General features: G+C 33.5%; 1 protein-coding gene across 3 annotated transcripts in view; it reads left to right on the top strand.

Moving 5' to 3' along the window:
* Thoc2 (THO complex subunit 2) overlaps nucleotides 1-12487 on the top strand; it is a 108967-nt gene that overhangs the window by 26471 nt on the left and 70009 nt on the right. For all 3 annotated transcript variants that reach the window (XM_076918504.1, XM_076918503.1, XM_076918505.1), the window contains 5 exons: nucleotides 248-339; nucleotides 2303-2354; nucleotides 7635-7705; nucleotides 8750-8871; nucleotides 9728-9861. In XM_076918504.1, the coding sequence (XP_076774619.1) occupies nucleotides 248-339; nucleotides 2303-2354; nucleotides 7635-7705; nucleotides 8750-8871; nucleotides 9728-9861 (471 nt within the window). The remainder of the gene's footprint in view (nucleotides 1-247; nucleotides 340-2302; nucleotides 2355-7634; nucleotides 7706-8749; nucleotides 8872-9727; nucleotides 9862-12487) is intronic.

Raw genomic sequence — 12487 nt, 5'->3', positions numbered from 1 at the left:
ACAGTGGAGAACAAATGGTTAGCTTTTCCTAAACCCATTAATGTTGTTTTTGTAGAAGTAAAAAGATAAGATCCTACAGTAAACTATTAGAAATATATGTTTTATTACTGACGTTTTATAATAATTGTGAGAAATAAGAAAGAATAGATTTCCAGGAGTTTGCCGTTTTTTTTTTTGTTTTGTTTTTTGTTTGTTTGTTTGTTTGTTTAAGATACTATCTTTACACTATGTCTTTTATGTTCAACAGATTTTCAACAAGCTCTCTATGAGTTGTCATACCATGTCATTAAAGGAAATTTAAAGCACGAACAGGCATCTAGTGTTCTTAATGACATTAGCGTAAGTATATATATATTTAAAACAGTAATTGTTGCATATCTTTTCACTTTTGCTACAGTGCTCTTTGAAATGTATAACATGTATTTTGTCAAAATAATAGTTGTTTTAAGGGTAATATTGGTAAGCCATTTTTGCTGTACAGAAATTGATAATTTAGTCTTTCTGGTTGTAAGGAAGAAAAGGTTATAGAAACTGGGTTGAGCAAGACAGAAGTACTGGAATGAAGTCAGAGCCTTTTTAACTAATATTTTGACTCTAGAAATAAAGTATTTTCTTCAAATAATGTTACTTTTTGATAATTATGATTAAAAATTTAAGAATTAAGTTATTTTAAATTATGGTTGCACAACTCTGATTCTCATTTGTTTGTATCTGCTTTCTACTTTAGAATATAACAGCTAGATTTTTTTGTAAACCTTAAGTGGCTAATTTGCTTTTACTTATATTTATTGGAGGATTTAGGATAGATCAGAGTGGATACTTTAAAATGCAGATTCAGTGTAGATTGCTAATGACTCATGCTGTTGGTTGTTTGATAATTTGAACTGGAAGAGGGACTGTTAATTGTTAGAGTGTTTATTGTAAACTCATAAACTTGTAATTTCAAGTGGTGTACTGTTTTCTTGTTAGGCTGGTCTTTAGATTTGTGTAAAATATTTGTCCAAATTTTTGAATAAATATTGAGATGGTATTTGGGAATTTCTGTGAATTTTTTGTACGTTTTATGTTTCTGTAGTTCTTTTCTGTGGGAGTTTGGAATTTAGCTTCTTATGGATTTTGTACTTTTCTTGGGTAGTTTTAATGGAAGCTTTAAGCTTAGCTGTTAATGATACTCCCCACCCCTCTCTAAGTACATTTGAGCAGTACGAATTTTAATACATATTTCTCTTCCTTCCTGAAACTGTCTCCAGTTAAGATAGTTCATATTGAAGTGGTATATTTCTTTGGAAAAACTCTTGCATCTTTCTAATTCTGTTCTTTCATTAATCTGAGTATTTGTATTCATAGCCCTTGAACAACTGATAGACCACTAAGATAATTTCATTCTGTAAATTGAGAGTTGATACAATTTTAGTCTGTATGCACAATTGACTATAATTATTTTCCCATTTATGAAAATAGTCTAAATAAATGTTATGTATACTGTGTTTTTAGAAGTTAGTGTGTCCTTTATTTTGACTACTTCATTGTATGTATATGCTTCACTGGATTGCCTTTGTCATGGCTTTTTCATACTAATATGCATTTGTCCAGTACCTTAACCACACACATGGAATTTATATGACTCCTAGCAGCTGCCAGCCTTTTTCTTTAGAATCTCTTTTTTACATTCTCTGAAAATAGTTGAATTTTAGGGTTGCTATAGTGCCAGAAAGCTACTAATTACAGTGACTGAACTGTGATCCTTACTAATGGAGAATGGCTCTAAAATTGATCATGGAAGTAGCAAGTCAAGAGGCAAATGTGGAACAATGCTGGTGCTTTCACTCAGAAACAAGATTTTGGGTCAGTTTTTTCCCCCAAAAGCTATAAACAAAGAGTGATTAAAGAAAATAAAAAGAAAAATTGATAATTATTTTATCTTCACAAAATCTTGAATTATGGAATAATTGCTTCTAATTGATATAATTTTTAGATTTCTGGTCTTCTGATACTATGATTTTGAGACAGAGTCTTACTGTGTATATGTAGCCCTGGCTAGCCAGAGGTTTGCAGACCATATTGACTTTGAAATCACAGAAGCCTACCTGCCCCTGCCTTTCTTTCTATACTGGGATTAAAGGCCTTTATCACCACATTCAGCACAAGTACTTTCTTCTAACTGATGTTCTTATATTTATGGAACTTACCTTGGAGAATTCTAATGTTGGAGTTTAGATGACTTCTAGGTGATTGATTGTTTTGAAATAATAACACGTTTTCTGTGCTATTCTGGAACTTATTGTAATTCTCTTTATTGTAGGAATTCCGTGAGGATATGCCTTCTATTCTTGCTGACGTGTTTTGCATATTAGGTAGGTGGGAAATGTTTATTTTGCATGTAACAACTTTGTGGTAAGTTCATGTTAAATGCTTTCTTTCAATGTGCAAATGTTTCTGCAAATTTTCAATCATTTTTAACTTTATACAGAATATAGTTTTGAAAATCAAGTGTCATCAATTTATAAATTTTATAAATTGACTTTACAGTATAATTTTTTGAGTGTTTGATAATGTATATTTATTTATTTAAGTTTGAGCTAATTGGGCTACTTGGAAGTAAAAAAAAGTCAAGTTTTCTGAGATTTGTCTGCATTTCTGCAATTTTAGTAACTACATCATGTCATTCAATGAGATTTCTCTGAATCTCAAACGTTCTTAGCTGTTGTTTCCTTTTGATTTTTAATTTTAAAATGAGTAAGTATTAGTCAAAGTCATTAAAAGTACTTTTGTTTTGAGGATAAAAAATTTTTGTTGTAGTTATCCAGAATAAGAATTCATATAAGACTTCTTTTTTTCTCAAAAAAAGAATACGTTTTGGATTTCTAATTAAAGTGTTTCTGAAGAAAACATGGATTTACAAATAATAGGTTTTACAAAGTTATTTGTCTAATTTTAGCTATTGATTAAATAACTTAGCATGGCTTCCCCATCAGTTTTGTGCTTTCTGTAACTTTGAGTCCTAATAGATAACATTGCTAGACATTTATTACCTTTAAAACAAGACTATCCTCTGAGGGTTTGTCAAGTTGGAGTTACTTTAGTAACTCTTAATTCCTAGGATTAGGTGAGTTACTTAAATGGCTCACAGAGTATCTAGAGTTTGGTCTTAGCTAGTATGAATTTTTATGTATGGTTTTGACAATGTTTCGGCCTTCAGAAAAGTGGCAATTTTGGGAACAGGTTAAAATATATGAGAGATAAATGTGAAAGACAGACCACCAATGAGTTGGCCATGTGTCCTAGTTTTTTCCCCTCCTGGAAAAATTATTAATAGTGTCATCTTTTACACTGAATTGTCCTGGTTTGAATGATAAAGTACATCTTCATGGTATTTAATGGACTGGTTTATACAAAATGACGAAAGATACTTAATATTTGAAAATGTTACTAACAAATAGATTTTAACACAAAACAAATTCCAATGTAAAAACAATTGTTTTTTTTTTCCACAAATTTTATATACAGGAAACCAGTTTATAGGAGCTATTTTTGAAAGATGTTCTTTACTTGTGTTGTATTTCTTTAGTAATTATCAGTGTCTAGCCTTTCACTCTGTTCAATTCTTTGAATGTAGTAGTTTTTTTTAAATTGACTTATTTTGTTGAAATATAGCTGTCCTTCATTTTTTTTTAGACATGAATTATTTCTACAGGTCATTGCGTTTTACTGTAACATGGATTTATGATGATGATATTTGGTTACTTTGGGGGAAATTTATTCCATACTACCTAACCCATTTTACAGGCATGATTAGAATCCCATACTTGGTTAAGACTATGCTTTATCTTCCCCCTCATGCATACTCATTCTTGGCAGGAAAAAATGATATAAGGGTGACTCCAGAACAAATAGAGAAATTAGGATTAAGAGTGTGATCTAGGGTGCGAGAGATACCCCAGAGCTTAAAAGAGTACAGGCTGCACTTCCAGAGGTCCTAAGTTCAGTTCCCAGCAACCAGATGGTGGCTCACAATCATCTATAATGAGATCTGATGTTCTTTTCTGATGTGCAGGCATACATGCAGACAGAGCACTGTATACATAATTAATAATTAACTCCTAAACAAAAAAAAAGGAATGTGTTCTAGCTGGCTGGGAAGATGGCTCAGTGGTTAATAGCACTTGTTGCTCTTGTAGAGAACAGAGATTTAGTTCCCAGCACCCACATGGCAGCTCCTCATTTTTAGGTCCAATTGTAGAGGAGTCTACTTCCATAGGTACCATGCTTGAATGTGGTACATATACATATATGCAGTTAAAAGTCACGCACATAAATTAATCTTTAAAAAGATGAGTTATATGTAATAATGATGATACTAATAATATTATGGCATAGGTGCTGTTTTTAGAATACCTTTCATATTTTTGGCATCATGTTAACGCTTTTCATCTTAATCTTTGTAACAACTGTATGGTAGGTATACAGATTAGCAAAATGAGGTTTAGCGAGATGTTTTTTTTTTTTTCTTTTTTTCAAGGCAATGCAGCTAGTAAGGCAGCCTTTGAACTTCAGTCTCTTTATCTCCAGAGCTCATGATCTTTTTACTATATCATGTTGTCTTTTTAATGTGTTAAGAGTAATAAGACAGTATATTCCTATACTTTCCAGGTTAAGATACCCTTTAAAAAGACTAATGACAAGAGGATTAGAGAGCCTGAGTAACTTGAGAGGCTGATTCTGAAGTAACACGATGCACTGATGAGACCTAGGAGGTGGGCCAGTTGGTTGGTGATATAGAAGACAGGAATAGAAGGAAGCTGAAGGCTTTTTAGAAAATCATAGGGGAAATTAAAAAGAATGTACTAAGTGCTAATTAAAGATACAGCAGTAAGGTATGATGAAATGTTTATTTGAATGATGTTTTCAGTTAGAAGAAAAACAATAATGAAAATAGAGAAAGTATAATTGGGATAACTACTAAACTGAGTGTTGAGACAGGTTAACTAACAGATTTACTGAGGTCCTGTTCAGTATTATTACCATAATCACAAGCTGAGAGAATAGTACCTTAATCAGGTCAGGTAGCTAAGAGGACTTGGGCACCGCGTGCCTGAACTTAAGGACCTTAGTGATGTATGTCATCTTAACAACTTTAGGACTCAGTGATAAGTGATAAGTCCTTTAGGACTGGGAACCCTTGGAAAAAATTAATGAGATCAATCAAGTGTTGGAGAAAACACCACTAAAAAGTGGAGATTAACTGGGCATGGGGGTACACGCTCCTAACAGTCCCAGCACTCTGGAGGCAGAGGTAGGTGGATCTCTATGAGCTTGTGGTCATCAGCCTGGTCTACATAGAAGGTCCAGACTTGACAGGGATGCATTATGAAACCCCATGTCAGGAAAAAAACAGTTGAGATAGTATTGTAAGTTAACGTTGTATAAATCATACCCTAAATTTTCCCTGTTTTATTTTTTCTTGTGTACTGTAGTGTATAGAACCCATGATCTCACAGATTCTAAGCAAGTGCTTGTACCACTAAGCCACACCCATAGCCCCTAAAATTTTCTTAATGTACCAGTGCTAACTTTGTGCTACAGTGGCTAGGATATGGGCAAATGGCAGTTGTCAATAAGGAATAGTGAAGGGCCAGGAAAACTTTTGATGCTAAGAGTTGTGTTTGATGATAAATCTCCTTCTCTTTTGATTCTTCATGCTGACAGTAGAATGTAAACTAAAGTAAAACTACGTAAGGTTATGTTATTTTGGAAGATCTACTTAGAGGTACTAGTTATTACTTCAGTAGGACTGATGACGTTTGTTGTACAGTCTAAATTACCAGTTGACTTTAAAAATATGTAATTCTAAGCACTTGGAAGGTAGAAGCAAGAAATTTAAGGTCATCTTGGCTATTTAGTGAATTTGGCTATTTAGTGATTTGGCTGCAAGAGACTGTCTCATACAGGAAAAAAAATCAGTTAAAGCAACGGTCTGAAATCAACCTTTGTGTAATTCTGCTAATCTTATTTGAAAATTTTGATGTTTGGCATTTTGCATTATTTGCTTTATTTTTTCTACACCTCAGATCTAAGCTTGGATAAGTTTTCTGAACCATTTTCTAAAACCTAGGGAAGTCTGAGTTTTTATATATTTCAGTAGGAATAAAATGCCAACATTGAGTATTTTTATTTAGTGACTAGAATTAGTCAAAATAGAATTTTAAATATACCTTTTAATACTGACCTTTCATAGACTTGGTGGCATTAGACTTCTCAGCTTCATTTTTAAGTGACTCTTAAAGTTAGGAAACCAGTTTGTGCCAGCCCCTGGGAAACTGAGAAAAGAGAATTGCTATGATTTGAAGGTCAGCCTGGAGTTCATAGCAAGTTGAAGACAAGCCTGTGCTACATAATGAGACCTTTTTGTTATAAACAACAACAACAACAACAACAATAACAACAACAACAACAAAACCCCCCAAGACTTAGAAGCTGCCTTAGTGGATAAAGCTTTTGCTAAAGCATGAGAATTAGAGTTTGGATCCCCAGTACCCACAAGAAAGCAGGGTAAGGGCTGTGGTGCACACGGCTCTAGTCCCAGCACTAGGGAGGTGGATTAAGGCAGGTGGATCTTTGAGTTTGAGGTCATCTGTATTATGTAGCAAGACTCTGTCTTAAAAGGGTGGAAGGGGCCAGTATGGTGGCTTGCCTGTTACCCTAGTGCATGAGAGGCATAGACAGGACATCTTTGGCAAGTTGGCTAGTTTATTAGCCAACTAGCAAACTTTGAGTTCAGTGAGACTCTGCCTCAATATAGTGGAGAACAATTGAGGAAGATACTCGACATCATCCTCTAGCCTCCATACACGCCAGTGTTAATACCACACTCCTGAGTATGCACAGTGCACATATATACTCACTCAAAAAGGGCTTGGGAGGCAAAACTAACCAACCACCAACAAAAATGGGCCTTTTTGCTGTTGTTGTTATGTTACTATTTAGTCCAGGCTGGTCTTGAACTCATGATCCTTCCGCGTCAGCCTCCTGAGGGCTGTGATTACAATTGTGTACCACCAAGCCCAACTAATGTAGAAGTTCAGATTTTTGTTGTTTCCCAGTTCAACTTGGCCATTATGGAATGAGTCTCCATTTTGGCACCTCTGATAAGTGGCCATTTAAACTTTGTTAAATTTTTTTCTTTTTGAAAATAGTATTTTTATTTCTGAAATTTTGTTTTCAGTGTTTCCTGTGATACAAACTTATTTATGAATGCATGTTATAGGTTACAGGGTCAGTCATCAGTATTAAGAAAAATTAAAGGTTTTATGAGTATATGAAAGATAAATTATTACAGTTTATAATTTTTCTGAATTCAGAAAGAGTTATTTTATTTTTAATCAATTATATTTATTTTTGAGACAAGGTATTTCTGTGTACCTGGTCTGACCTGGAGTTCATACTGTAGACTAGGTTGGCCTTTAGCTTGTGAGCCTTATGCCCCCTGCTCCTGGGTGCTGAGATTACTTACAGGTGTGTAGTACCATACCCAATGCAGAAAGCGGCATTTTAAACTAAGTTTTAAAGAAGATGAATCTTTTAGTAGGAGAGAATATAGAAAAATGAAATTTGTATCTCTTTTCTTCCCATTATAGATATTGAGACAAATTGTTTAGAAGAAAAAAGCAAGAGAGACTATTTTACACAATTGGTATTAGCATGTTTGGTAAGTTTTTAAATATATTTCCCCTTCTCAATTTTTCATTGAATAAGTATAATCATAGTTGATAATTTTAAATGAAGGAAGATACTAACATTCAGTTGACTTCATGATAAGACGAGATTTAGATCTTGAAATGGAATGTTTTGTGAAATTAAGTATGCAATTTTTGTAAAATAATCATAATTCTAAATTACTTAATCTATACATATAAAAAACCCTCAGTGATATTTCTGACCCAGTCAGTTCCTAACTTAGAAATTTTAAGCAATGATGAGGTTAGTAGAATTGTAGGTTGTTCTTAAACTGATTTTTTTTCTAAACTTTATTAGGGATAAAATGATGGAGGTAGTTTAAAAAATAAATACAAATTGTGCTGTGGATGTGGTTTAGTTGATAAAGTGCTTGCCTAGCATACACAAAATCCTGGGTTCTATCTCTAGTCCCCTATCAACCGGGCATGGTGACACTTGCTTGTAGTCTCAGCACTTGGGAGGTAGAGACAGGATCAGAAGTTCAAGATCATCCTTAACTACAATGAGTTCAAAGACAGCCTGGGATACATGAGACACTGTCTTTAAACAAACAGCAACAACCCTTCCCCACAAAAATAGAAGTCACAATTGTCTAGTAAGCCACTTCATGTTCATAAAATTAGAGCCAAGGAAAAATAGCATTACTAGGATGTAGAAGACTGTCCTTGTCTTTGTTATTTTACAGTTTGGCTTACTGTAGAAAATGTAGAATGCTGAAGTACTATATTAAAAGAAAACTGAGTTAAGACAGGCTCAATGTAATGAAATTTAAGCTATAGTTTTATTCTATAAGCTGTGTATAGCAAACATGTAATCGTAAAGTTATTTTTGAAAGACCTATATAATGTATTTTTCAGTATTTGGAGAGTCATTTTGTTGAGTTGAAATTCTAGACTTATAAAGAGACATGATTTTGTATTCTTACATTGGAAAGATTATTTTGAATATATTTAAGATTGTGTGTACATAGTTGAAATGCTAAAGAATAAATGGTCTTTAATATTTTTTAATGCAGTATTTAGTTTCAGACACAGTTCTGAAGGAACGATTGGATCCAGAAACATTGGAATCATTAGGGCTTATCAAACAGTCACAGCAGTTCAACCAAAAGTCAGTTAAAATCAAGACAAAACTCTTGTAAGTATATGTAGCTTATGCTATAGATCAAGAAGCTGAATGTTGATTTCTCTTTTTGAATAGTAGCAGTTTCTAAAGGCTCTTTAAAGGCTATTTTTTTTTTGTTTGTGGTTAGCTTTTTTTTAGAACATGTAAATTATTGAGTTTTCAGTGAGCTATCCTTGTGTTTGTCCATATTTGAGTTTGGGATAACATTCTTTTTAAGAAGACTTATTTTAAATGTTTGTGTGATCATATGCACATGAGTGTGTGTGTGTGTGTGTGTGTGTGTGTGTGTGTGTGTGTGTGTGTTGGGGTGGGGGGTGGTATGTGAATGTGCCTTCAGATACCAGAGGTGTTAGATTTTTCCTGGAGCTGGAATTACAGGGAAGTATATAAATGCTGGGAACTAAGCTTGAGTCCTCTGGAAGAACAGCAAGTGCTTTTAAACTACTGAACTACATCTCTGGTTATTAGCATTAAGTATTTTATAACCATAGCTATATTCAGAGCATATTCATAATGGTGGAAATATTGCTATGTTGGTGTGTTTTCTTGTTAACTAATAATGCTTTTTTTTCTTTCGGTTTTTTGAGACAGGGCTGTCCTGGAACTCACTCTGTAGACCAGGCTGTCCTCGAACTCAGAAATCCACCTGCCTCTGCCTCTGCCTCTGCCTCCCAAGTGCTGGGATTAAAGGCATGCGCCAGCACCGCCCAGCTAATGTTTTTTATACTAAAAGATACACAAAAGGTTAAAACTAACAGCCATTCTCATGATTGTTTTAAGTTAGTGATATTCAGTGAGAGTACACTACATTGTGCAAGCTTGATAATTGAAATTAATTTTATCCTTTTAATGATATTTCTGATTTCAGTTATAAGCAGCAAAAATTCAATTTATTAAGAGAAGAAAATGAAGGTTATGCCAAGCTGATTGCTGAACTGGGGCAAGATTTATCTGGAAATATTACCAGTGATTTAATATTAGAAAACATCAAATCTTTAATAGGTAAGCCATACCTATGTCTTATAGTATATGTTATTAAGATAAGATTTATTTTTAACTTTTAGAAGATATCCATAAAGAAAAAATGAATCACCCTCAGCTGTATAGTGAGTTTGTGGACAACAGGAAACAAAATAAAGAACTCTACACTTGGGATTATATAACACTTAATTTCTGTATTTTATAAGTATTTATAAAATTTATCATGATTTTTGTCAAAAATGTTTTTGTAATTGTTACCTGTATGTATATTCTAATGTTCTCTCTAATACTTCTGTCTGTAAGTTTTAACTATATTGCAGGCATTTTTATAGAGGGTAGAAATAAGAAAACTTCAGTAAGTGTTTGGAGAACTCTTGAAGCCTGATATATAGTCTTTTTGAACTTAATTTACAAATACAATTTACTACTTTGATAACATATTTTATCTTTATTTCTGAAAGTAGCAGATGTTTCAAAAATATAGCAGAAAAAAAATGTTCTCCCTACTTCTAAAGTAACATTGCTATCACATTTCTTTTGTCTTGAACATTTAAAGAGAGTAGCTGACATAGATAAAGAAGAATGAATAGGGCAAGCCTGGTTTTCTATTGGCAAGAATTCCTGATATTATTTAGTAGGTAGTGTTCTACTGAGGGAATATTTTGGAGTTGTAAAAAATCCGCAGGAAGAATATTATTTCCTGACTTATTGGTTACAGTGTACCTGCCATTTACCCTTAGCTTTTTTTTTTTTTTAATCATTCCATTCGTTTATATCTCAAATGATATCCACTTCCTGGTTACTTTATTTGAATGCCTACACAAAGCATTAGGAGAAGGGAATAAGGATTCAGCGAAACTTATGTTCTAAGTTAGGACTAAGGAATATAAATTTGGCTGAATCCTTATTCCCTTCTCCTAATGCTTTGTGTAGGCATTCAAATAAGGCTACATTTATTTCAGTCTTCCTTATTCTTTGGCTTGGCTTTTGGTAACTCCAAGTGTACAAGCTAAGGCTACGTTCAGTTTAAATTTACCTTTTTCTTTGAAGTTAGGTTCTTGTAGATGATCTAGTTTCTTTTGTACTTCTGTCCTGTGGTGATTGAACATCAGAAGAGTGAGCCTCTAGTCCTGAAGGAGTCTTGCTGTCTTCTATGGTTTTGACTATGTCAATGACCTGTTTTTAAAAGTCCTCTAACACAGATTCTTTTCTTTCCAGAATAGGCTCTGCATTCTTGCAGATTTTACCCTCTTTTATCTTGCTTGTGAAGCTTGTCAGTACTGCCATACTGTACTGTTTTTTTCTTTGTTGTACTGTGTCATGTACTTACTTAAGATAGTGCGCCCTCGCTCTTAAGATCTCATATTATGGAAAGCCTCCCAGCATTTGCTTTCACTTATCTCCTTTTAAGTGCATGTCTTCTTTTCCTGTTTTTTTTTTTTTTTTTTTTAATTCCTTTCTGGGTTCTTACCTTTTTTACGCCTTTGTTAGTTTGGGAGCTTTTCAAAGATTTTTCTTAAAGGTATGCTTTTATGTAACTGGAAATTGTATACTCCCCTATCTTCTTCAACTTTGCTCTCCTAGAAAAGAGGTTATTAGTTCTGTAGACCAAAGTGATGGCATCTTCACTTCAGGCTCATGATCCACATGGATAATCTATAATTGAAACAATTTGATTTCTTGGTCTGCGTTTATTCTAACCCATCTAGCATCCTGTAAAGTGCGGTAGACCAGATAGACTCAGATAGCATCTTCTTAAGGCTTTCCTGGCCACCATTCGCAGCACTCCTTATTTTCTTGGGTTATTTTTCTTGTTAACACTTAATGCTATATCAAGTGTAGTTGATTCTCTGTATCTACAAGGTTGAAAATATTCATAGAAGAATCTGTTAAAAGTATTTATGTTGTATTATTGTAACTAATCTTTTTGTGATATGAAGTATGTAAGATCATCTATATCAATTATATGCACATCTTGTTCCATTTTATATAAGAGACTTTAGCATCTGTTGATTTTTGACACCCTTAAGGTGGTCTTGGAACAAACTCAGAGACTGAGTTTTATGTCTCTACCATCAGCTCTGTGAGGACAATGTTTTTTGTTTGCTTTATTTAGTACCCGATTCTTAGGTTTGGTTGGAGCTAAATAAATAACTAAATAGAAAGTTAATGAGTATTCTGCCCATTTTTAGTGTCTGTAGTAATTTTTAGCCTCTCTTTTCTGACATGGAGAAATTTAGAAAAGCTTAACTCCCTGACTCAGTGTTTCTTTCTAGCTATATAACCTTTTGTTTCTCTGGTTGGTCAGGAAAGGAACTTTTCATGTAGAAATTGAGGTTAAGAATTTAATTTCATTTAATATTTTTTCAACATTCAAATTAATTGTGTGCATTCTCAATGCAACTCCATTTAGTTCTTGTTTCATCTGACCAAAATGTTTCAGCTTTATAGCATCTTGGTTTTTTAAAAGACATGTTTGGATAGGTTTCTCCATGTTCATTTCCACTGTTTTCTCTTAATGCGCAATCTAGACAGGTAATATTTTATACAAAAGTATCTTAGCTCTGATGTTCATTAGCCATTGTGAGAAACTGATAACTAGTTTGGAAGGTATGTGTGCTGGGTACAGTTGTATTCAGATCATTGA

Source organism: Arvicanthis niloticus, chromosome X (genome assembly GCF_011762505.2).
Source record: "Arvicanthis niloticus isolate mArvNil1 chromosome X, mArvNil1.pat.X, whole genome shotgun sequence".
Taxonomy (NCBI): Eukaryota; Metazoa; Chordata; class Mammalia; order Rodentia; family Muridae; genus Arvicanthis; species Arvicanthis niloticus.
This window is presented reverse-complemented; position numbering and strand designations above follow the sequence as displayed.